The sequence below is a fragment of the Dendrobium catenatum genome, unplaced genomic scaffold, assembly GCF_001605985.2.
Source record: "Dendrobium catenatum unplaced genomic scaffold, ASM160598v2 fragScaff_scaffold_621, whole genome shotgun sequence".
Lineage (NCBI taxonomy): Eukaryota > Viridiplantae > Streptophyta > Magnoliopsida > Asparagales > Orchidaceae > Dendrobium > Dendrobium catenatum.
This window is the reverse complement of record NW_021319083.1, coordinates 3,883,198-3,910,243: the sequence shown is the minus strand read 5'-3', so window position 1 is coordinate 3,910,243 and position 27,046 is coordinate 3,883,198. Positions and strand designations below refer to the sequence as shown.

Sequence of the window (27,046 nt, the reverse complement as noted above, 5' to 3'; positions counted from 1 at the left end):
GATATTTTCTTTGAATATTAAGATCAGACAACTTCTTGAAACCAACTTTTGAACAAACAAAGTCCTTGGATTTTAAATTTATGGAATTTGGCCAGTAACTGTGATGATCCTTACAAACACTAAAACCAAGATTATATCCATATTTACGATAAGCCTCATATGCCTCTTTCTCATTAACATAAACCTTCTGATAAATACGCAATAAATGAATTATCCAATACGCAACCAATACGCAATACATACACAACCAATAAGCAGTAATTAAGCAAATCAATACTCAACCAATACGCAACTAATACGCAATAAAAATCCAACATATGTGCAATTAATGCGCAATGTATACCAAATCAATACGCAGATGATACTCAATGTATATCACACAGATAAGCAATACATACGCAATTAATACGCAACAAAACTTTGCAATAAGAAAATCGAACTACAAATTCGTTATTGTAACCTAGCTCAATAATACTTTAAAAGAAGGGAACATCTAGTCTTCTTTTAATATCAATTACAATTTAACATTATGTACATTATTGATAAAAATACGCATCTATGTTAAACACAATAAAAACATCAAAAATCTTTGTACCTTAAAATAATTACATCAAAAAAATGACTTTGTAAAGAGATCTAATTGCAACATTGCTATGAAGAAAACTTGGAAGAAGGCAAACTTTACCGGTAAGCTGAACTTTTCGTCCAGTCGCACTGATTTTAGGTGTTCTGCTTCATGTGCGCTTGTTTCCTGGACGTCGGCATTCTCCTGGTTATGGGCTTCCTCCGAGACCTGTGAAAATATTGTCTGCTCATAAAAACCAATATCCTCCTCCAGATCCAGATCAATCTCCATCTTCATTGGCATTTTTTCTGCTAAAATTTTGGCTCTAAGCGTTATATATTGCGGTGATTCGCGCCTTAAATTCTGAAAAAAAGAAGCGCCAACCTAAATTTAACGTTATCTCCTGGGTCGGGCTGGAAGACGGGTCAGATATCGTCGGGTTTACGCAAGTCAATTGACTTTTTAGCCCTTTTCACGTAAGCAATCGAACACATATTTATGACCGGATTTCACACAGAATAATTTCTCCAACATCAAAGGAGTTTTGACTGTTTCCATTCTTCTTTGGCGATGCACGCGCGGTGCACGTGCCAACGCCATCTTCGGAAGACAGTACGATCAACGCCCTTCTTCCTAAATGTTGGATCCTTTCAAAAATTCTCCCCATTTCTCCTTTCTTCTCAAATTCGTAGCTCCTCCTGACGGTGCCGGAAAATAGTCGCTCCACATCTTCGATATTTTTTATCTATTTTGTTCATTTCCCTCTGGAAGGCCCGAAGATGGCAGGGATCGACTGCGCCGAAATCGCTAATATGATCGGCAGTTAGAGTTGGCTCTTTTTCAATCGAAGCTTAGTTTTCGTTTACCTGTTGCAGTATGCGGCCGTGACGATCTTGGGAGAAGGGGTTTTTAGGGTTTTTTTTGTGGTAAATATGATCAAACAGATACTCGGCAAGCTCCCGCGCAAGCCCTCTTCGAAATCCTCCTCTAGCGACTCCCTTTCCGACGTAGTAATAGGCAGATCTGCGCCGGGTAGGAAGGAAGGTTTCATTGGCTCTTCTGCTGCCCCGTCAGTTGGGCTAGTCAACGGTGATGTGGGCCTATCAGCGTCGTACGAATCCCTCCCAAGCTTCCGAGACGTGCCGAGCTCGGAGAAACCGGTTCTGTTTCTACGGAAACTCGGCATGTGCTGCGTGGTCTTTGACTTCTCTGACCCAACAAAGAACGCGCGGGAGAAGGAGGTGAAACGGCAGATGCTGCTTGAGCTCGTGGACTACGTCTCGATTGTCACGAGCAAGTTCGGCGAGGCGGCGATGCAGGAGGCCACGAAGATGGTGGCGGCCAATATCTTTAGAACATTGTCTTATTCCACTTGCGGCGATGGGATGAAGGTTGTAGAGGGTGCTGAAGCGGAGGAGGAGGAGCCGGCAATGGAACCTGCCTGGCCTCACCTCCAGATCGTTTATGAGTTCTTCCTCAGGTTCATAGCTTCGTCCGAGACCGATGCGAAGATTGCGAAGCGCTATGTTGATCACTCCTTCATACTTCGGCTGCTGGATCTATGCGACTCCGAGGATCCACGGGAGAGGGAGTACTTGAAGACAATTCTCCATCGGGTTTATGGGAAGTTCATGGTTCACCGGCCTTTCATTAGAAAGGCCATTAACAACATCTTCTACCGATTCATATTCGAGACAGAGAAGCACAATGGGATTGCAGAACTACTTGAAATTCTCGGCAGTATAATCAATGGTTTTGCGCTACCACTGAAAGAGGAGCACAAATTGTTCCTTGTTCGGGCGTTGATTCCACTCCACAAGCCTAAGTGTCTTGCTCTGTACCACCAGCAGCTGTCCTACTGCATCACGCAGTTTGTGGAGAAGGACAACAAGCTGGCTGACACAGTCATTAGGGGAATCTTGAAATACTGGCCCCTAACCAATAGCTCGAAAGAGGTTATGTTACTTGGGGAGCTGGAGGAGGTTCTCGAGTTCACTCAGGAGCCTGAATTCCAGAGGTGCATGGTGCCTCTCTTCCGACAGATAGCTAGATGCCTTAACAGTTCACATTTTCAGGTATACCTTTTCACGTTGCTTGAAGGCGATAAAATATTTCAGCTTAGAATGTCTGTTACCCTCCAGTGTTATTATTTAAATTTTCAGCTTCGTTATGATGTTGTTTTTTGTTTCCACTAGCATGGTTGAGTCACCTTTACAATTAAAAGCTCCTAACAAATCCGTATTGCTGGTTTTCTTCATTTTTGCTTTATTGTGAAATTTGGTTACAGGGGGTGAAAAAGTGCTTATTTAGATGTACCTGCTAATACTTTGTCTGCCGAGTCAGGAACTTAACTATAGTTCATACCCTTAGCAAGTGGCTACACTACTGTGTTTGTTGAGGATTGGTTTATGGGAACTTACTCCTGCTTGGCACAAAAACCCGTGACTTTCAAGCAATAATGGCACATCTAAGAAGTGCACCCTGGTCCGGCCTTAAGAAGTTGAACAAAAGTACTTGAGATCTGGCTACGTCATAGAAAATTAAGCTGTGATTTATTGAGAAATCAACCTATTTTATTGGTCATTATGGTGATTGAGGATAATAGTATTCTTAGTGGATGAAGAAGAGGTTCAAGTCGCATATTTTTTATATGGGAAGCTATATTGGGAAGAAGTACTTGCAACCTTGCTATTTATCAAAAACCAGCTAGTTTTCTTAATCTTATAGGGAGGAAGAGGGAGGGGGCATGAGATAGTCTAAACCACTATTGCTTGCCTTCGAGATCTTTGATGAATTAGTAAATGGCACAAAGGACAAGTTAAATGAGAAGGAGATTGATATGCAGTGTAACTGCACCATGCTCGGAGTAAAGTGATGATTGAACTATATGCTACTTACCTTTGCCTTTAGTTTGTCACCTATAACATTGAACTGTTCTTAGTTCTATGTAGATTTTTAGTACTAATTTGCTACTTTTCCCTAGAGAGCTTAAAGTTTTTTTTTTCCATGTAATGAAATGTGTTACTTTTTTTTTTACATTATTTCTTTTATGACAGGGTCAATGAAAATGACAAAATTTCTGTAAAGATTATATTAAATCTATTCAACTAGTTAATTCTGTTATCCATTGTTTGAAATGGTTTTCATGGGATAAATAGTTCGTTTTTGTTTTTAGATTATCAAATTCACCAAGACAAATGATCGTTATTTACATGGTTCAATAAATTTGCTCTGATAATGCTCTAGATTCATATCAGAACAACTAAAGCTAAATTTCACATAATAAACTTGGTTCCACATGGTGCAAAATTAGGCTATGTGATGTGAAACTCAGTTCCAAGTATGAGAACTTGTGTTAGGAGGATTTATGCATAATAGATAGATGAAGTATGTGTCAACCTTTGAAATTAAGAGAGGATATCATAGAAATTCTGATTAGTATGCAAGAACTAGTCCTGATCCTTAACTGTAATGGTGTCCCTTGCAATATGTGGAAGCCAGTTAATGGTAGCCCAGCATAGCACTTTGGATCTCAGCTGATCATAAGCAGCTTTCATCTAAACCTAGCTATGATTTGTTTAAGCTTGTGCTTTTCTTTCCTAGTTTGTTTTATATATTTTGGGAATTGGTGTGTTCAAGAAAATGTGCTCTATTGAGTTCGGTGTGATAATGCATGTTTTTTCAGTTTTAGCATCTGACAAGGCCATATTTTCTTTATCAATGATGTTTGTTGAAGCAAAAAATGGAATTATTTACCATTTTATATGATCTGTTTCACACAGCATTACTGTAATGATTTTAAATGATGCATAAAACTATAATTTGCCATATATGCCATAGTTTTAAGATTGTTTGTTTTTGGCCTTGTTATACTAGACTAATGTTCTTGTGGGTTTTAGCAGAATCTGGGATGAGGGGTATTTAGATGTCTATATTTAATGGATCTTAAGTTGTTTTTTTTGTAAAAATAAGAAGTTATTATTTTTCTTCTTCAAGTCTTAAATCTTAAATTGAAATTGGTACATTATAAGGATGGGAGTGAATGCTATCAGTTGATGAAGATGCCTCTGTGCTTGTTTCTTATTTTTTCTCGTATATTTACAAGCTCCAAATTCCTTTTCATCATTTATAGCAGTTAGATTGCCTAATTAATTATTTTTAATTTATAAATGCAATAAAGTCTTGCTTTAGATTCATAGATTGACTAGTGATAAAGAAGTGGAAGATATTCAAGTTGGTGTGTGCTAAGAGTATAAGTAGACCATCATTAGCTTTATCATAACTATTTAGGTTTTTATAAATCTCTTTCAATTCAATATTGTTAAGTGCTTTTTGAAGCATTAAATTTGACCTCCATAAATCAATTTGAACAACTTCACATTATCTTAGTTCAATAAAATCAATATTACAGTTAAAAGATTAGGTATATTTTAGGCTAGATTAGTTGTTCTTAAAGCAACCTTTTTTTCTATGTAGTTCTTCCTATCATTGAAATAAATGATGTGATGCAAGTCTAAGTTGCCTTTTGTTATGCTTATAGTTTTATAATTCATGTTAGATGGTATGATCCGAACATTTATAGGCAATAAGTGAGCTACTAGAGATCTTTGTGGATAGTGTGGTTTGTACTAGGGAAAGAATCACGTGTAAATGAAGTTTTCTACATCATAAAGGATATCAAACAAAGCTCATAGATTTAAGAAGGATTTTTAAGAAGATTTCTTTGAGGGACACCTTGATAAAATGTTGGTTAACAAATTTTTGGCCGTTTTACCCTTCATTTGCATGAGAGTTGAACGATGGGTTGATGTGTTGTAAGTGAACCACTTAAGGTTTGTTAAATGTTTACCTCCTCCTACTGGCAGTAGTTTCTTAAAGTTCACCTTTATAAAGACATCAAAGGTAGCTTAGATTAATATGCATATATTATCATATGGAAAAATTGGTCAAAATTGATTTGACTAAAATAATTTCCCTCCTTCAATCATAACATCATGGAATTTCTGAGCTATTCCCTTTAAAAGACAATTTATTGCTACCCAAGGTACATAATGTTGATTGCTTGTTCATTGGTTGAAGAATTTTGCAACTGGGCTAGAAAGACTTATACATAAAATCAATTCTATTGTTTTATTCATTTTTTTAATGCAGTGGATGTTTCCATAAACCATACTTGAAATATTGTTAAAATTTTAATTTCTAACAATCACGTGAATTTATTTGGGTGTTCTTTGTAGAGGTTCCTTTCATTTATATCAAATATTGCTTGTTTAACTTTTTCAACCTGATTTCTTCCACGTAATTATCTGGATTTTTAAATCATATATATACTTATTGCATCATATATACCCAGATAACTTGCAGCTGATAAAATTTAATCTTTGGAAACAGGACATTGCTCTCTAATAATTTTTAAGAAAGGTTTTTGATTGAACATTAGTTACATTATTGCATTTATTTTAGTAGGTTGTGGCTTTGTTTTTTTCCATTGATTTCTTAGTGATTCTTCTTTTGACGATTCTAGTTTGGATGCATCTATTTCAAATACATCTATTAGTTATGGCACTCTTTGATTTAACACATTCATTTCTTCTAATTGGCGCTTCGCTGTTCTTTGAGTAGGGTATTACAATTTTAGTCTAGTTTTGCACTTGCTTTATATAGAATCTGGTCTTGGTTCCGTTTGTCATTGCTTTTTTATTACTTATCTTTCCTTGATCATCCGAAGTAGTTTGAGGGCGGTCAGAAAAGCACATATCCAAAAATGTCCTATTGTATAGAATGATAGTTTATGTAGCTTCTTTAGGAAAGCAAATTCATTAATTTTGCTTTATTATCTAATTAATTAATTTAATTATTTTGATTAACTAAGATTAGGGACTTTTAAATGATTGTTTTGAATTCATAATAATATTCATTTTGGTCACTCAATTATCTCATATTCATGTCACAATAATTATTTTAGAGTTATAGAGTTTTTTTATCGCACAACTCTAGAAGTACTTTAGAATTGTTTTTGCATATGTTTTACTTAAGAGCACAACTAAACACAACTCTGTACATGAAAACGCAACATAGTAGAAGTCAACATTGTCAACCGTAGTCTTAATCTACTCTAGATCTAGGATTGTGCTCTAAAATGTGGTACATATATAGTTAAAGACACAATTTGATAATATATTGGTGGTTCTTCGCTCCTACCAAAAGAATTTCACTTTAATAATCTTGTGCTAGCCTTAGTCAAAATCCTTGATACTCATATCCTTGAGCTCACAATTTACTGAACTTTTAACTGCAATATTTATTTAATATGATTATACTACTGTAAATCACAATCCCTAGGTGCATAGGTGCTGACCAATGTTTAAAATTGCGTAATCGGGTATTGAGGTGTAAGCCTGAAATTCAAAAAATTCCATAAACATAAAATGATAAATTTTGTATATACTAATGATTAAATAATATATAAAACATAAAAATGCACAAGATATGAAGTGAAATCAAAATATCCCAATAATAAGACAACATGAAATATAGTTCAACTCAAACTCCATCTTTCCCAAATCACAGTATTCTTTTCATTAACATATAATTCCAAAAATAAATAGCAATGACATATCACATTAGAACTCATAAGTCATCAGCACTATCATCACTAAGGGGGTCTTCATTTCAATCATCAGTATGATGAATTGCTCTCTCCCCTTTCTCCTCTCCCATAAAGTCCAATGTCCCCAATTAGGTCCTTCAATATCAGTTATCTTTCTCTTCCATAAATATTTTTGAACAATCTCATAATAAATAATAGTGCAATACATTAATAAAAGTCTAAATTTTTTTTATTATTTATATACCTTATTTGATTTATTCTTGAGTTGTGATGATGTAGATGCTTTAAGACTATCAAAGAAATCAACATTTAAATCTTCATCTTGTAATTCAGACGGCATCACTTTAACTTCATCATCTACAAACCACTCATCATCAGTTGCCACATCCTTGCAAAGCAAAGGATCTTCATCATCCATTAATCATTTTTTCTTTAAATTCCTATCTCTGAGTCTTTTATTATACATAATGTACACCAGTGAATTCATCCTCAATGTGGACAAGCGATTTCTCCTTTTTGTATGTACTTGATTGTAATTCTGTTTGGTTTGCTAAAATTATGGTCAATAGTCGAGAAGTGCAATCCTGTTTAGTTTGCTAAAATTATGGTCAAAATTAATTTTTTAATGCCTCAAATATATATTAAAATTGAAGGCAAACTAATATTGTATATTCCTCATCAATTCTTGAGGCAATTTCTTGTAATTTTCCTTGTGGAATAAATTATTGTTTTAAAAAAAATTGATGCAAAAAATTTTGAATTTGAAATTGCACCAAAGATAATTTTGAGATAATTCCCCCCATATTTTACCTAATGGGAAAAAGGGGCGGGGCGCATGCCATTTGTAAGTGCGTACTTTTGTTTCAACCCTATTATCTATGAAAATAGCTTTTTGTTAGAATTTAAAGGATGAACTTAGAAGCAGCACTATCCATTTTAATATCAGTTAAATTGTTTGACATTTCACCTCATCCTATTAGTTTCATTGGTTGGATGTTAGGGAATCATTTTTTGATTTTTTTTAAACATTAGGAGTTTTTAATTTCTTCTACCACACTGAAAAATCTTTACCTTCTGATTATAAACCCTTATGTATGAATTGGCCATTTGACTTTTCTCATAAATATTTTTTTTATGCATACAACCTGAAGTTTTTAAAATGTACTTTATATCCGTCTCCTGATATGATGCATCAATAGACTTAACAAAGGATAGTGCTAAATGGATTGTTTGCAAGAATCTTGATTAAATTCTTAGTTTTGATATCCCTCAATCATTCGACATTTTCTGACTTTAATTTGTTATTGTTTTCTTGATTTCCTGAATAATCTTTTCCGTGGTAGTCAATTCCTCTTTCAGTATCCAAATGGATTGCTTGCAAGTAAGAATTTTGATTAAATTCTTAATTTTGATATCCCCCAATCGTTTGACATTTTTTGACTTTGATTTGTTACTCTTTTCTTGATTTCTTCAATAATCTTTTCCGTGGTAGTCAATTCCTCTTTCAATATCCAAGTCTTATGTTCATTCATGGAAATGAGGTCTAAGGCCTCAGCCACATAAACTTATAGAATGAATCGTATTAAAATAAGATAGGATTGTTTCCACATTGAAAGGAATTGCATTCTTAAAGAAGAATCTATCAATACTCATATAAATATTCTTGTGAGCCTCATTTTTGTTTCTATGGGCTACTCTTATATCATCATTTTTTTTATCCTCTACATTCATTATAGATTGATCTATGGCTCCTAACATCTTTTTTTATCCTCTACATTTATTATAGATTGATTTATAGGCCCCCTAACATCTATATTGGAGGTTTTTCGCCTATTAGAAGAAAAATATTTACCAGGCCCACTAACATATTAGGATGCATTACCTCTGTCATCAAATCACAACGTGGTTGCTTTATTCATGTCAGCACGAATCTCTTCTTTTATTTCTTTTGAGTACTTTGGTACATGCTGCAATATTCTCATGAGAACCAAGAAGATGTTCATTCATTCTTGTAACACCTCATTTAACAATTTTATCACTATAGATGCATATCGAATAAATTTATATCTTCTCACTCTCAAAAATTTCCACCTGGTTGCAATCATTCAATATCAGATCTTTTCTATTTCCCATTGAACTCTTTTTGGAACCTTTAAAATTTAAAAATAATTCAAATTGAAAACCTCGTTCAAATTTGAGGAAAACTCATTTCAAAATAGAAAATTGGAAATATAGAATATCAAATAGCACAAAATTAATAAATAAAAATATAAGTAGGTTTAGGGAAGATGAAATTAAGGAAGGAAAAGTGCTACATGTTAGGGTTGGTAGCACAATAGCGGAGGCAATAAAGGAGTGCTGTTAAGTGTACAATAGAGGCGTAACAACAATAGAAATGACCTAGAAGAGGTGACAACACTGTAGTAAGGTCGTCATAGCTGTGCGCGTGGGTTTGTTTGTGAGGCTCCTAGAGCTCTTGAGGCCCTTATTGTATTATTTTATTTTTTTTAAATGAAATAAATTTGGGTTTAAAATTTGGGGTTTATATATTAATTAGAGACTGTGCTTATAAATTTAAAGATGTTAACATCATTAGTTTGAGGCTTAGGACTCATCAAAAAAGCATTGAAGCGCACCTCACTCAACTAAGGCGTATGCCTCAACTACTGTAATTTTAATCCATGGACTAAAGACTAGAGTATAAACAAGTTCATTTACAATTATAGTTAGGTTTTTGCCTTGATGAGGAAGTTATCTAAGAAAGTACTAATTAGACTTGCAATCATTAGATTTATTATGATGTATTTAATTTCAAATTATTTTAGAAGCAGGACAATTCTTGGATATTTTAGAATTTCAAATTAAAGACCTCACTTGGCTTTATCTTTATTTTTCATCATTCAATATATATTTTAGAAATTATTGATAATCTTTCTCAAGCATTATAAAAAAAAATCACATGAAATCCTGAATGCAATGCATTTAATATGAACAACTAAACTTAAAAAAATAGGAGAGAGAGAGAGAGAAAGGGGATAGATTATTTGTTTCAAATAATGATGTTTTTTTTTGAAAGATGAAATGTGCTTATTTAGTTATTAATGCTTCCTACTCTAAAAGTCGAGGCTTTCATCATAAAAAGGATATTATTATAATGTGTTATAAAGTTGATATTATCATAGCTACTTTTGATACACAATTGTGAAAAGGAAGAACATGTTTAATGGTCGTATTTAGTGGAATTGATTTTTAGTTCAGACATGGATGATTGAGATGGATACTAATCATTCAAAATTGATATTTTTCTCACTGCACATAAGTGTTATGCTAAAGTTTCACGAGTATAAAAAGTTACACTTAAAATTTAATTGTAGAATTTTGAAATTGAAGCCATCAAAATTATTTTCTTAAAAACCTCTTTACAATTTATTGTTTATGTCAAATGATACAAATACAAGAAAAATGACCACTTGTCCTCTTCTTGATGGTTGAATAAGTCGATCTTATCTCTACATGTTGAATGCGCATTTTCGGTCAAGAAAAGATTGTGAAATAAGATGAAAGATGATTTTTTTGCTTTGTCAGTAATGAAGATGGATGTGCATTTTTGATAATGATTTCTTGATCATTTAATTTCAGCAGCTGAATTTGCATTTTTTATAATGATGATTGTCAAGAAAAGATTGTAAAATAAAATGAAAAATCATTTTCTTGCAAATTCAATGATAATATATATCAAGAAGAATATTGTAATGAGTTTGCAAGAAAAGTTGGATACGAATCGATTGTTGATGACTTTGATGCAATGAAGAAGAGTTGGATACAAATTTAAGATGTCTAATTTTAACAATTAGATTAATAGAAGTATATATATATATATATATATATATATAGCTTTGCAGGTTCTTCATTACAAAGTTTTTTATTTAATCTTTTTTTCTACTACAGTTTATAAAGTAGAACTTCTAATTTCAATTTCGTCACCCCTCTTTAAATTTGATCGCGCCACTGTTTAGCTCTATATGTAGTGGTTAAGTTTTTTATGGTCTAAAAACCTAGTTACAAATGTTTTTATTTGGTCTTTTTCATCTACTTATGTTAGTTTGTTAACTAAAAAAAATGATGAAATAAAAAAATTTCGAGCAAATTGAACTCAAACGAAGCAACCCTTCGTTCAAAACTAGGCAACCGCCTGCTTGCTTCTTTAAAATGATCAGAGCGTCTAGACCCAAACGAAGCAAACCTTCGCATTTTTCATCTTCTCTTTCCTTTGTTGCCGTTTGGTTTCGTTGCTTCGCAGGAGGTGAAGAGATTGCACGGTCTCTTTATAGGCTCCCTCGTCGCTGTTCGGTTTCGCCACTTTGCAGGAGGCGGAGGTCGCACCCGTCGCTTCTCCTGCTCCTTGTTGCCGTCCGACTTCAGTGCTTCGCGGGAGGGTAGAAATTGCACGTGTCGCCTCTTCTTCGGCTCCCTGTTGTTCTCCGACTTCCTTCTTCGCAGGAGGTATAGGGATTGCACAAGACGCTCCTTCGACGACTATCCGTTCCTGTCGAATTGGAAGTTACTGCATTTTGATCGGAAGCAACAAGGAGAGCTCTCCGGCTATGAAGGTAACTTTCTACCCGTCGCACGCTTCTTCCGCCAAATCCCATAAATCCGCCGAATCGAGGGATTTATGGATTCAACCCATGCATAAAACCCATTTGGCTGGATTTAGCATAAATTCGACTCACATCCTGCTGTACATTTGATACCAAACTGCCCCGAAATGGACCCAATCTTCAAAATGCATACGAAGAAAGCTTCTTTGCTTCACAAGAGGTGTAGAGAGATTGTATGGGTGGCCTCTTCGGCTCCTTTAACTACACTCCTTCAACGACGATCTTAGCCTAACCTAAACATCCGATTAGCTCCTCTCTATTTGTTTTTCATGTAATATGTATGCATACATATATGATTATAATTATATTTATAATTAGAAAAATAACTATATTATAATTATAATTATAATATTAAAAAAAGGAAGAGAGAGCGATATAAAAAAAATATTTCAATTATCGAAGATCCCGGGCCGTTGTACCTTAAGTCCGGTCGGGATGGTTTAAAATTTGAAGACCCGCGCCATCGATCTTAGATCTGGGCATATGGTTTTAAATTTGAAGACCCCGGACCGTCGTATCTTAGATTTGGTCGGGACGGTTCCAAATTAAAGACCTCACGCAGTCGATCTTGGATCCTGGTGGGATGGTTTAAAATCGAATACCCTATGTTGTCTACCTTGGGTCTGGGTAAGAAGAAATTATGAGTGTCGTCCCGATTTTTCCCTCGGTGGGGAGGAGACGCCGGAAGGCTGCCGAAATTTTCCAGAAAATTATAAATTTTTCTTTTTGGACCAATTAGGGAGAGTCAAATTTAAGTAATCGGTTACAACTAAAATTGATTAATTAAATCATTTAAATTAATTAATCAAGATTAATTAAGTCAAAATAAATAATTTTGATTAGCAAAATTGATTTAATAAAAAAATCCGAGAGCATTTTTTAAATCCGAGAGTAAAATTTAAATCAAGGTGTTGTTATTTAAATTTTGAGAAAATTGATTTTTGATTAATTTGAGCAATTAAAAAAAATGTGCAATAAATGAAAGATGAGGGGGCTAGAAATTCCACTAATTAATATATACAACAATATTCTCAAGCTCTCAAACTCTCAAAAATCCTCTCCACATAACAACTCTCGAGCAAATTGTACAAACTCTCCAAACAACGATTCTCCAAAAACTCTCAAACTCTCCGATAAGAATACAAACAACTCAACACACTCAAACTGAACTCCTCTGCATGCTCTCCAAAGCTCCCCTGTACGAGCTTCTACAGTTATTGATGGGCTCTATCATCTGCAACTGCAATCCCCGGCCATTGCAATGACTGGCTACGAACATCTAAAAACAAACAAATGAAAAGTCGGTACATCATAAATAAATTAAATGAATGCTGATAAATCTAAGTTACTGCAGGTAAGATAGAGTACTAGAAAACAAGAAAAACTAAGTATGAAAAAGCTAGTATAGCAACAATGCTGAAAAAAACAGGTAGAGTAGTGGACTACTATAGTAGGAAAACAACTACGAGCACAGAATAACTAAAACACTAACGCTAGTATCAAAACTTCAAAGTATCAAAGTCACAAACTCAAACCAACTCAAACAAGTACAGAACAAATTTCTAAACATTGTACAAACATCTTTTATTTATTCAAACAATCAAATTTAAACTTATGGGCAGTCTCGTTTATAAGAACTTGGTTGTAAGACCCACTACCCGGCAACTTTCAAAGGAAAGCAGTAAGTCCGACCTTAGGGAAAAGTTTTAGGTAAATATTGACCTAACCCCTAACCTCCAATTAAAATGCCGGCCACTTCTAATAGAAGTCGTAAGTCTGACTTCTGAGGGAAATATTTAAGTAATAATACAACCCTAGACCCCTCACTTGGGCATCATAGTCTATAGGATTAGGTTGTAAGATCCGTTTATCAAGAAACTTCTAAGTTAAGTCGTAAGACCCGCATTTTAGGAGAATTATTAAATAAATTATAATGATCCTAAATCTCAAACAATCCAACCCAAACCTATGGGCATCTTGGTCTAAAGGATTAAATTGTAAGACCCGTCTTTTTAAGCAACTTTCTAAGGGAAATAATAAGTCCTATCCAAATAATTAAAAAACCTTCGGGCTACCTTACTGTAGAGTTAGGTTGTAAGACCCATCCTTGGGCAACTCATAAATAGAGCGGTAAGCCCTATTCCAAATCAAATCCCTGGGCTACTTTCTACGAAAGCCGGAAGTCCCAACCTAAATCCAAATATCTGGGCTACTTCCTAAAGAAGTCATAAGACCCGCTCTAATCCAAACTCCGTGGTTACTTCTAAATGAAGTCATAAATCCCCAAATTAAATTAATTTTTGGGTATTTTAATAGATATAAATCCTAAAACACCTATTCAAATTAAAACCCAAATCTCACCACTTTAATCTACTCGGGATACCAGAAAGGAAGCAACCCATGACTGCTAATCAGATTCTCTAAATACTATGATCAATGATTGTTAGTGTTAGTAGACTGAAAATTATAGTATACCCGGGATGACGGAGCCATGGGATCTTGATCGGATTTACCTCTATCTTCCCTACAATTGAGACTAAACACATAAAAATTATTTATCCTTAATCGAGAGTTCTCTCTTACGTGTTAAGAGGGGTAATTAACTATGAGTGCTTGCGCTCATAAAAAGTAAGGACCCCAGATCTAATTAAACCTTAACACTACCCTCAGGGAAAATCTGGTTAATTTCAATCCGACTTAAGGGAAATTGAATCCTATAGCTGCAAAGCGGGATTCATGCATTCGTTCCATTTTTCTTGATCCAACATAGTTTAATAAAGTAGAACTTTTAATTTCAATTTCATCACCCCTTCTTTTTAAAATTTGATTCTGCCATTGTTTATCTCCATACATAGTGGTTAAGCTGTTTATGGGCTAAAAGCCTAAGCAAAGTAGATTGTTTTGATTGATAGATTTTGGTTAAAAGTAAATTAGGCTATCTCAACCATAAAATGCTTGGTTCATGAATGATTGATGCAGAGAAAAGATAAGTTGTGTTTTATTTATAATGCTATGGATGTTACAAAAAAGTTGATAGCAAAAGGGTTTAGGTGGAGAGGAACGTAACTATAAGGAAATTTGGGATATTATACATGAGAAATGGGAGCTTCGATCGCATTAGTATTTGCATGCCTTTAAATATTGTCTAAATTCTCAATATCAAATATGATGAGAACAAATCCACCAATCCAGAGATCAAGTTTAGTTTGTACTATGGTATAGATAGACTGATTGCTGATTCAATAGAGAGGGGGAAGGTTGATGATGGGGACATCAGAGCATGGAAAGTATATCAGAGGCGTGGCCATCGATCTACGGCCACAATCGAGTCTATATATTTTTGAGTCATTTCATGTATTTGTTTTCTTTTATTATGTTATGTGTATTTGTTTTCCCGTTTTAACCTTTTCTTAAGGGAGGTCGTATGTAAGCCCTAGGGGCATTTTCGTCCTTTTATTTCTTGAGTCTTTGTACGAGGCTATTTATAGCCCTCATATTCTTCTTCTAAAGATAATGAATGATTGATTAATAAAATTTATTCTCTTTGTTTGAGTTCTCATGAGAGCTTGAGAGATTGGAGTGAGGACCCTAGGAGAGGGAAGTTTGGATCACCCACCAACCTTGGAGACGGTCGGGTTCGTGGTTCTTTCTTTTATCTATCTTTCTTCCTTTGTCACCAAGCCATCGGTCGTGAAGCCCATCCCCATCTCCTTAAGCCGTCGGCCACCATTTAACTCCCCTCCTCATCATCGAGTAGCCCCAACTCCACTTCCACCCTCACCCGTCACCTCCCTTCACCCCACCGAAACCCCCACACCCAATCCCCCACCAATTCGCCGGCCCTAAGCCCTTTCGCCCCCTCCAAAATTCAAATTTCCCTCTTTGAATACCTTCCATAAATGATTCTCCTTAATTTGGGAAAACGTAATTTCAAATTTCAAATTATTTTGAATTTGAAAATTCTTTCCTAATTTAAGAAACTTATTTTAGAAAAGTTTTCTAAGTTAAACCCAATTTGAATTTCAAATTAATTGGGATTTCTTTAAAACTTTCCTAATCGCTAAATCCTAAAATAACAATCCAAATCTCCCTCACAAATCCTCTCCTAGCCAATGATGCCGCCGGCCCCCCTAATTAAATATCTAAGGATTTATTTCTAAATCCACTAATTCTCTCTTGGAAACCTTTCTTAATTCCCCTCCCTCTCTTAGCCGAAATTTCCAAAGCTCCTACACCTCCTTATTTCTTTCCCAAATCAAATCTTACAATTTGGAAACAATTTCCCTAATCTCCTCCTTGTCGCTGCCCCTACCTACCCCCTCTCCTTTTTAATTTATTCCAATCATAGGAATTAATTAGAGCATTGCTTGGAAACCTTTTCCCTCCACCCTTGGCTGACCATACCACCATCATTTCCAAGTTCGAGAGAAACTTCTTTCTCTCTAACGGAGTTTCAAAGGATTGATAGTGATCTTCGGATACAACCTTCTTCTAGCACCCATGAATGGCTGATCCGGAGCTTGATTACGGGTTCGCTTACGACGAGCAAGGATACATTAATATCCTTCACTCCCCCTTCTTCGACTTCAACCCAAATATCGATCATTCCATTGAAGAGTACGTGGATCGCATAATCTTCATGCTATCGAAAGATATCGACGAGTAACTTGCCGGTGCTCAGTGGCAAATCGTCTCCGAACCTTCCCAAGGGTGAATCTCTTCCCCTCTTCATTTGCTTTCATTATTCACTAACTTTGTAGGTGATGACAAGTCGCGAAGAGCCGTGCTTCACCTAATGCCAAAGCCTAGTAAACGTAGGATTGAGTGTGCTTCTTTGCTTCTAATCTTATTTGTAGATTAGGGATGTTATTGAAAACTACTTCCTTGGCATGTTGTTGAGTTTCTAAGTTATTTTGATTATCCAAGTGTTTAGCAAGTGGCTTGGCCTAAGCGTAGACACTCTTCTCTTGTTTTATTTTGTCGTTTTAATTGCTAATGGTTTAATCTTTATTGTTCTAATCAATTGATCGTGCAATACTTTTATTTCATCCATTTAAAAGCATTTAGTCCTACATCAATTGATCTCTAACTTGCAACATTCAAAAATAAGGATTGATTCTTGGATTACAACAAGCCAAAGGCTTCTATAGAATGCTATCTTTTGAAATATATTGCTTAATTATTTTTTTTTTAAATTAATATACTATGCTCATTGTGTGTTCTTTTAAAATTAGTTGAACATTGGATTCACTTTGCAGACAATAGTCCTAAATTGCATTCAAATTATTGTGTCTTCTATTCTTGTAATTAGGATATGAGCAAAATTAGAGTATGTATGACCAAGTTTAATGCAAGAGAAAAAATTGCTTACTACTTTAGGATGAACTCATTGGTTTATATTTTATAACAAGGGATAAAAAGATACACATTTGTGGAGGACGTTGAAGATCCTTTAGTTAATAATAATCTTCCATTGAATAAGAATGATTTTTGGAAGATAAAAATGAAGTTACACAATCACAACTACAAGAGGATGTTCTTAACATTGAATTTTTTGATGGATGAATGAATAAGGAGAGTACAAGTCGACAAGAAACTAATAAAAAGCATCAGCATAATGCTATTATGTAATAGAAATTAGAATCATCAATACTGTCATTGCTTTAAAATTTAATTAATATTTTTTATTGATTTTAATTGATTAGAAAAGATGAAGATGTTTGTGGATTTGAAGTGATATGGAAAATGGAGAGGATGTTGTTATAGCTGAGGATAGGGGATGATAAAAAGAAATTAACTATTATGATGATTCTAATAAAGTCTCATTAAATGATGGGAGTAAGGGAAAATTTTTGAATTCATAAATTATGATATTAGACTTCTTATTTATGTTGAATTGGGAGTGAGAGATGCTTGATTATTTTAGACTTCTTATTTATTTTGATTAGTTTGTCTTAGCATTCATGTTTATTATTTAGTACTTGTAAACATGTGTGAATTTTATAATCTTTTGACATCTTACTTTGATGTTAGAATGCTATTAAATTATTTTTTTATTAATTTAATAGTTTAATTTTAAGGATTATACCTTAAAGTGCCTTAAGGCTTACACCTAGTCATACTCAATTGTGCAATTCCAAACCTTGCAACCTCAAGTTGTTCTTGTGTACTTTTAGTTAGAGTGAAAATATTGTACATCCCTTCACAACCTCAAATGTGTTATCTTTGAAATCTCTTCCAAAACAATGCCTACCTTTTCTAACTGAAAAAGATGTAGCTGAATCTTATTGAAGAAAACCTACCTCATTTATTAATGTCTTTAGGAAGTCTAAGCAAACCAAAGAAAAAGTCTATTTTTCTGAGTATTAAAGTGGGATATTGATTATCTCATTGATCATTAGGAAGGAGTTTGACTATGCGGTAAAATGAGTGTTGAGGAAGGAAATGGTGACAAACACTTGAGCACATTAACCAATTTATTCTGATTAAGAATAGCAACTATCATTTTTTATTTTCAAATCTTTGTAACGCTATGCAGTCAGTCTCGTCCTACTAATTTCTTTGTTTCGTGTGGTATTTGGCAAAATAAGTGCCTGTTGGAAGAGTGATTTAGAATAAAAAAACAGCTTCTTCTGTATGATGTCCTGCAAATTGAGGTGTAGAAAAGGTGTCTCGTGTGGAGGAAAAAAAAAACACTAGATGAAGGAGTGAGCTTAGAATTAGGAGATTATGTTAGCTTGTCCTACTATATAATGACATGCAAGACGAGGTGGCGGAGATGTTCCCCTCTTGGTAGAAACCTTCATCTTAAAAATTGTTTAGCTCCCATATTCAATATCAAGTTATTTATACAGGAATCAGACCCTAGTATTTTTTTGGTGACCATCAAATATAATTAGGAGTTTAACCCTCACCACATATTTTATGGGATGCAGGCAATATCAACGGAGGTAATGCTTATTGGCCGAATTGGCTGTAGAAACATTCACTTTGAAAAAAGTCTAGATCCCATATTCAATGGCAAATTTTTATGCACGGATGCAGTCCAAAAGAAGGGATTGGTATCACATTCAGTTAGTTAACAATAATGGTTAAGCAGGTGGATTTTTGCTTTTAAAAAATATGGGATCTCCCGGTAATTCTAATGAATCAGACCTTTGGTTCTTTTGCCTTTTTTCATTTAGTTCTCTGATCAATTTGGACCACAACTATTATGATCTCAATTTCTTTTTACTTTGGGTTCATAAATGGTAAAATTGAAAATTTCTAATGATGGGCGAAGTCTAATCAATTATTATTTATGGAATTTTTTTGGTGAAGGTAGTTTCAAATTGATTTTGATGCACTAGCTAAGGTACACGTCCACACATTTCAGGTTGATTGAATCAATTTAAGAAAGTCTTTGAATCTTAATATATAATGGTGGTCACATATAAACTACTTAGGCTTGAATATGCAAGTTTCCCAAACCTAACTTACCAAACTTCGGAAGCAAGGTGTATGTTAATCAATTATCCATAACAGTTATTTAAATGATTGCAAACATACCACAAGGGCCTCCTAAGGTCTAGGGATCCTTCTAATTGTGCTTGGCCAAGTTAATGAATGGGTGTTGTAAATTACACAAAAGGTTGATAAAATAAAAGGTATAATGATGATTTGTTAAGCGATATTGAGAAAATATTATTAAACTATCATGATGGTGTTGGTGGTGGAATTTTGTCATCCTCAATGTATCAGAATATTTTATAATCAAGTATGGTCTATAAAGTAATATATTATCATGAAGGATAAAAAATATTATTTCACTGTGGGCTTAATAACAAATTTACATTTTTAAAATTTTATCAGAGATTTTCACCTACTTGATGTATTTGATCAAACAAGATTTATTTTATTCTGGGGTATAGGTTTGCATAGGGGCAAGCCTCTATGGTTAATTACATCCTAAGCATTTATTATTTAGAATCACTTCTGATTAAAATAGTAGTATATGTTGTTTCAACAAAACATTGGTTAATAATTTTGAGAGTGATTCTTAGAAATCCTTATCAAAGATTTGGTCTTTGAGGAAGTTCAAGAGGATAAGGTTAACTTAAAAATCAATTGTAGAATGGAAGCTAATGGAGGAAGAGGTAGGAGCACTTGATTATATGAAACTCAGAGGTGTCTAGATTATTCTATGTTGAGTTTTTCTTTTTAAAAATTAAATTTTAGTTGAAGTTGATCAATTTGATTTAGAGAGGTAGCACTTATATTCCAACAACATGTGTTGGAGGAAATGTCAAGAACGTGAGGGCTTACGATGTAATTGAAAAAAAAAAACATTGGCCTCAGACCCTAGATCTATAAAACCACCGATGGGTAGTAACCCCAACTTATAGCTAGCAAAATGCAAGGGACTTACAAACTTAGAACTCCATCTAGAGCTAATCCAGACCGACTTGGGACTTGTAATCCTTGTTGGAAATGACTGCTATCTAACCCACATAAATGCTTTTAAAATTATGAAATCGGCCTCAATACATATGCAGGATAGGGAATGTTGTTTTGATCTAGATGATGGGACTTACAGCTTGATCATTTAAGCTAAGATGCCTAAACATGTGGGTATGCAAATGCTGACTCACATTGCAGATTTTTTATTATATGGTCCTTATGTGAGGGCTTCTACATGTGACACATTTGGGCTATGCATGATCATTTTATTTTTTTATTTGAAAATATTTCTTATTTGTGTAATCCATGAAATTTTTGGTAAAAAAACATTATCCTATGTTTGATTTTTTATTTAGATATTTTAATTGGCAGAAATCTTAATTTTATCCTAAAACCCTATTGTATAACATATGTCCAGGCCACCCCCAAGCTTTTCAAGTGAACAAACTTAGAAAAAAAATATGTATTTCTAATGCACACTCAAAATAAACAAATAATCATATGTATATGTATAAAATCAACCGGTAGGAGAGTAAGTATAAAGTCTCAGTTATTACAATTATGAATGGCAGCTGAGTTGTCTGCCTTATACAATTCAGTTACATTTTTTAATAGACTTGATCGGTGAATTTTCAAGCTTTGGCTTCTAGATGTATCTATGGCTTTAGGGGTGTTCATCCTTTTGGTCTATCTTTCTTGTAACTGTATTTGACAGGTCTACTATACTTCTCAAATTTATTAGTTACATTGGAAAAAATAATAAAGACTCAAACCTGCAAAACATGAATATTATAAAGCATGTAATATGTAAAAAAGAAACATTTCAGAATTGTCTAGCACTTAAATTATCAAGCCTCATTTTTATCCTAGTAGTCATGTTGCTGGTGGATTTAAAACAGCACATGCAAGAAAATAACATTAGATAATCATGATTTGTAACTTGTAGTGGACATGGCCACCTGTGTATGTATGTATGTATATATTTATATATAATCTATCCTAACCACTTAAGGACAAGTGCCCATAAGACACAATATAATAAGTATCACATCAAACGCATGCGTAAAAAAAAAAAAAAAAAAAAAAAAAAAAAAAAAAAAAAAAACTCTTAATCCTAGGATTCTTATGGGAAGTGTATCTAAGAGTGTGCTGGCTTGCGTGGTATGCCACACTATGAATGGTGTCTTGTTTTAGTTGTCGAGTTGGAAGAGATTTTATTTTTAGTCCAATGAGTAGTTTCACTTTAAGTTGTTTGTGACTTAAAACTTTAATTAGAATTTAAAGGTTTCATATTTATGAGAGTTATGAAGAACCCATAGATCGTACACTATTTTCTTTGAGGCAACTCTATTGCTCGTGGTGTCCTAAGATACAATGATTTAGACATTCCACATTTTGGGGTGGAATGATTCATTTATTGCAACGAGAGAAATTTAGGTGATTTTTATGCATTTTGTTAGAGTTCTCTTAGTGCTTAGATAAAAGAGAAGTGTTTGCCTAATATAGTAAGATATCATTAAAACTACGCAATCTGAGGCTTGCCTTAAGGCCCGCGATGACATTCAGTGAAAAACGCCTTGCCTTGCTAGCGTAAGGCGTACATTTCACATATTTATAGAATTTTTTATTATAATTTACCTAAATCCTAAATTAAAGCGCCTAACAAATCACAGCTTTATGCACCCCCAAGCTGTAACAACTTCCTGGACCTCCAACTAGCTGCCTATACCACAACCACCACTATTGTAGTTGTAGCCGGGAATCACTTGAAAACCACACACCCTCACCACCTCCTTTAAAAATTTTAGTGTATTAATATCATATTTATGTTAATGATAAATTTTTATGAAAGATGAAGATGATTGAAATAAATGAAGAAGAAGCAGGTTGTAAGACATTGGACTCCACAGGATAAGACAGGGGAGAGACCAATATGTTATGAAGACGATTCAAATAAAGATCCCCTTATTGATGACAGTGCAGATGATTTTTGTGTTGTTAACTATTTCAGCTTTTTTTAGGAATTAAATTTGAATGAGTAAGGAATTGAGAAAGAAAGAATTTGAAGTTGAATTTAATGTTACATAATACTTTTATGCAATTCTTATATTTTATGGTGTTTTACTCTTATAATATTTGAAATTCAATTCTATGTCATACAATTTATCATTTGCCACTTTAGTTGTTGTGCAATTTTTATTTCATGTGTATGTCAATTTATTACTTTATAATTCAATAGAAAGTTAATATGTCATTTTTTAACCTATTATTTAGGTATTATATAAAAAATCACTTTTAACCTATATTTTCAGTTTATGTAATTTTTTGATTTTGAGGCTTACGCCACAAAACTCCTCGAGGTTTTTGCCTCGCCTCACCAACAAAAAATGACCTAATATTCAATTGCACAATTTCAAATCTTGGAGTAAGATAGATATGCTTAAGGATTTGGCTTAGGATTTTGTAAAATTCACCTCATTGGGTGAGGTGAATTTTAAGTGGAAGAGACTCCTAATAGACACATAAATGTCATGAGAATGAAAGATCACTTATTTTAGTTAAGTGAAAAAAAATTTGGGATTTGGATCTAGGGGGGAGATGTTACCTATTTGATTGGACAAATAAATAAACTTTGACTTTGAAGCCAAATAAAGAAAAAATTCCTATTGGATTTGGGTCCAATAGAAAGTGCTTAGGCATAGAAATCTAGGGATAAATATTATTTACTTGATTGAGGATTAAGTAGATGAATACGATAAAAGACCCAAAGCTTTGGACCTACGGGTTGGAAAATTCTCGTTAGCTTTGGAGCTAAGTAGAATGAGATGAAATCTATAGCTTTGAGGTTAAAGGAAAGGGAAGTTTCCTACAACTTTGTGGTTGATGTGAAATAAAATGAGACATATAGCTTTTGGGCTAAGGTTGAGAATCTTCTAGAGCTTTTGGAGCCCATAAAATTGAGGGAAGATTTTAGTTTTGGGGTTACAAATCAAGAGAGTTTCTTTGAATTATTTGTGTTCAAAGAGAGTTAATCATTTGCTATATTTGGGTTAAGCAAAGTGAAGAAGATAGTATTTTTGGTCCTATGTCTAAAGGGAAGGAGTATTATGATCTTTGAATGAGGAAGATGTCTAACCTGTAGGTGATGGTTAGAAAAATTTCTATGGCTTTAAGATCTATAAGAACGAAATGTGGTTTATAACTTTGGGGTTATAAATCATGAAGATTCTTTGAATTTTGTGTTTCAAAGAAAGAGATTCTCATTCACTTAATTTGGATTAAGCGAATGAAGTGGCTAGGATTTGGGTCCTAACTTGAAGTGGGTATCTTTTGTTGATTTTGGGTTCAATAAATGGGCTAAAGGACTTAGGATTTGGTCCTAAGAGCCTCTAGTGCTCTCTTGAATCCTTTAGAGGTCATTTAGGAACCTTTATGTGGGTTCAAAGGAGCACCAAACGAAGGGGAAACTTGTGGTTCAAATCAAGTTTAGTTTGTTCAATTTGATTTAGAATGATCTTAGGATTTATGTAGTGCTAATGATATCTCTTAAGGGATGCTAGGATTCATGCAACGAGACATTTGAAGCCTTAGAGAGGCTCAAAAATATTATGCGTGTGGGAGAATGGCATTTGAAAGAGAGCTCTTATTTTTATTTTGAGAATGTTTTGAGTTCATTTGAATAGGGGAGATCATGTCTATTGCTTTAGGAAGACATTAAATCAATTTTAGAATGATCTATTTCATTCATAGGATGAAGGTGAGTTTCCAATTCTTAAGAATTTTACAAATTAGAGCAATTGGTCATTTTTTGTCACCTCTTCAAGCTTTTTAAAACAACGAAAATGAATTTGATTAGCTTTACTAGCTCTAGGATTTGCTACACGAATCTTTGGGAATTTATGTAAAATCCTACAACAAGTTGCTAACTTTCAAAACTAATCAAATGCATTTTGAGCATCCAACAAAGCTATAGAAAATTCACAAATCCTAGCGAGTACAAGCTCCTTCAACCAATATCAATTTTTTCCTGATACATGGCTTAGATGGGAAGAAATGCAATTTGTAGTACTTGAAGCCTAAATATCAACATTTAATTTGAAATTAAATAACATCACCTAACCTAGGGTTTAATCATAGGTGATGGTGTTGGGTACAATATAAATGTTATTTCATGCATTTGAGGGTTGTTGCGCATAAGCCCAACAATCTGGTGCTCATCGCCGTCTTCCTCGGGCTCTGACATGCAAGCAAACAAGTGGAAACAAGTGGAAATCACCTTATTTCCACTGTTTTGCGGAGAGGATAACGGGCATGGGATTATTTTTTTGGCTTGGAAAAATGTAAAGCAAATGATTTCTAAGGACCTAGGGGTATGGGAATGTCAACTACACATTCATGTGGCCGATAGACCTAGTTTCATAAGTTTCAAGGGTCTAGCTCACTGAAGTTTGTGTTCGATGTTTTAAATCATAACACGTTTATCTAGAAGAGATAAAGGCAATTGAAATGCAAACTTGTCATTGTCCAAGCTACTAGAAACATTGCCTCATTGCTACGAACTCGCCGAAATCTGTGTATGGGAAGGACGAAGCTCTTTGTCTTCACTTGAACTGTACTGATCTTTGAGAAAGAAAGCAAACAACAACGCTTCTTTATTGAGCTATGGAAGACTGAAGAAGTGGATTGCAGCAACAATATACTCCTCACTGCACTCTCACAACCCCTCGGCCTCGTCCCAGAAGTGTTCACCTGCTCCTCCCTCTAGATGCCGAAGGAAATGAGGGAGCTGTGCTTACCTAGGTCACACTTGGCACGGCCTATGGTACACACAAGAAGGTTCCTTGGTCGCTCCCTTCTCGTTTTCTCTAGCCACACACACGAGGGTTGCTAGCCTCCGCTCAAGCACGCACACGAGATGTTCTTGCTTGCTCCCTCTCCCTCTCTTTTTTTTTCTAGCCGCTCAATTCTCCGAAGACGGATAGAAGTTTCCTCTCTCTACTCTTCTTGGTTCATCCAGTAGAAGGGAAAGGGATGCCCGTCTCTTTGATTTGCTTAGGCTACAAGTTAGCAAGGTCAAATTGAGAGCCAAATACCCATCATACCTCTCACATAGCTTTAATCAAACAGCTGGGATTAATTTTCCTCTACCCTTGCTAGTTTGGAGGAGGTAAATATCACTGGAATCGAGCAAAGAGGAAGAGAAAGATGCTGCCCTTGGTCCAACTAGTGTCTTCGAGGAATTTTTAGCCATTGGATGAAGGTAATTGATTTGGAAGGCTTTAAGTAATATTTCAAACCTAGGGAAACTAAAGGCTAAACCAAATGATTTGATTGGTTTTGAATTTGAGTTTGATTCGGGTTCGAGTTGCCTCAATTAAGTTTTAAATTGTGTCAATTTGAACCCGATTTGATCGAATGGGTTGATTTGGACTCAATTTCGGTTCAATTAGGTTTGATCGAGTTAATTTTATGTAATTAGACCCGAATCAATTGGATTTGATTTAATTTGATGTGTATTGAGCCACCTTGATGCGAAAATTTAGTCAACAAGTGTATGAGGCACCTTTAATATCATTTTCATACCCTTCTTTCAAGCCTAGTTGAGACCATTATTTAAAATTGCACAATTTGAGGCTCACCTCAAGATGAGGTGCATGTAAAGCAGTTGAAGCTTACACCTCATAGTGGAGAAAGAGATGTGCGTCTCAATTGTTTGGGACACTGACGAAGTGTGCCTCGAGGTGCATTCAATAAGGCGTATGTCTCTATTTTATTGTTTTCGTGGAAGTTTTGGAATATCATGAAGATCCCTTGATTAATAATGATGTGCCCTAGGATGATGACGAGTGATTTATAGAGGATGAAATAGAGTTTCACTTTCATAATTCCAAAGATTTCAATGTTGACTTGTTTGGTGAAGGAATATGAACAACAAAATTTGACAAGTAACATAAAATATTATTATAAAACTTTATGTTATATAAATTATAGAAGGTCATTTTAATCATTATTAAATAATATTCTTATTATATTTTATTCATTTGGAGAGGTGGAGATGTTTGGGATTGAAGTTAATGAAGAAGATTAGGAGAATATTGTTACAAATGAGAATGAGGGATGTGATAAAGATATAAAGTATGATTCTATTAAAGACTCTTTTAGTGATGGAAATAGGAGAGATTATTGAATTTGTAGTCCTAACCATTCTATTTTTTATTTTTTTTTTTAAATTTTCTTTTTATTTTTTTAACCATTCTATTTTTTACTTGTTTATTTTGAACTTCTTGTTTAGGTTTATTTGCTTATCTTAGAATTCGTGCTTATTATTCAATGATTCTGTGAGTTTTTATAATGCTATTCAACACTTTTGTATTACTCTAAAATACTTTATCAGGAGAAAATTGAGGAAAAATTTATTTGATTCAACTTATTATTGAATCCTAAGGAATATTACTCCAAAATGCTTTATTTATATATTTTTAATTAATTTAGTGTTTTAATTTTGAGGCTTATATGTCAAAACACATTAAGTCTGACATTTCACCTCATCGAAGAACAAAACATCTAAATAGTTTATGGCGCAATTTTAAAGCTTGGTTGAGACCTCTAATGGTTTCTTTTCATGAGAATTTCTTCTTCTCTGCCTCCTTGATTTTTTATTTAAATTAGTAATCGGATAAATATTGCTTCCTTGTTGATACCTAGGAAGGAGGGAGAGCAGAAGGGTTTAATTTGTCCTACCTTGGGAGAGCAAAAGGTAGTTATGGCTAG

The 27,046-nt window shown here is 34.2% G+C and overlaps 1 protein-coding gene across 1 annotated transcript in view; it reads left to right on the top strand.

Annotated features, from left to right (window-relative positions):
* Nucleotides 1–1,234: 1,234 nt before the first annotated feature.
* Nucleotides 1,235–27,046, top strand: part of LOC110098177 (serine/threonine protein phosphatase 2A 59 kDa regulatory subunit B' gamma isoform-like) — a 32,276-nt gene continuing 6,464 nt past the window's right edge. Inside the window, exon 1 of the mRNA XM_020824911.2 lies at nucleotides 1,235–2,640. Within this exon, the coding sequence (XP_020680570.1) occupies nucleotides 1,498–2,640 (1,143 nt within the window). The 5' untranslated portion in view covers nucleotides 1,235–1,497. The remainder of the gene's footprint in view (nucleotides 2,641–27,046) is intronic.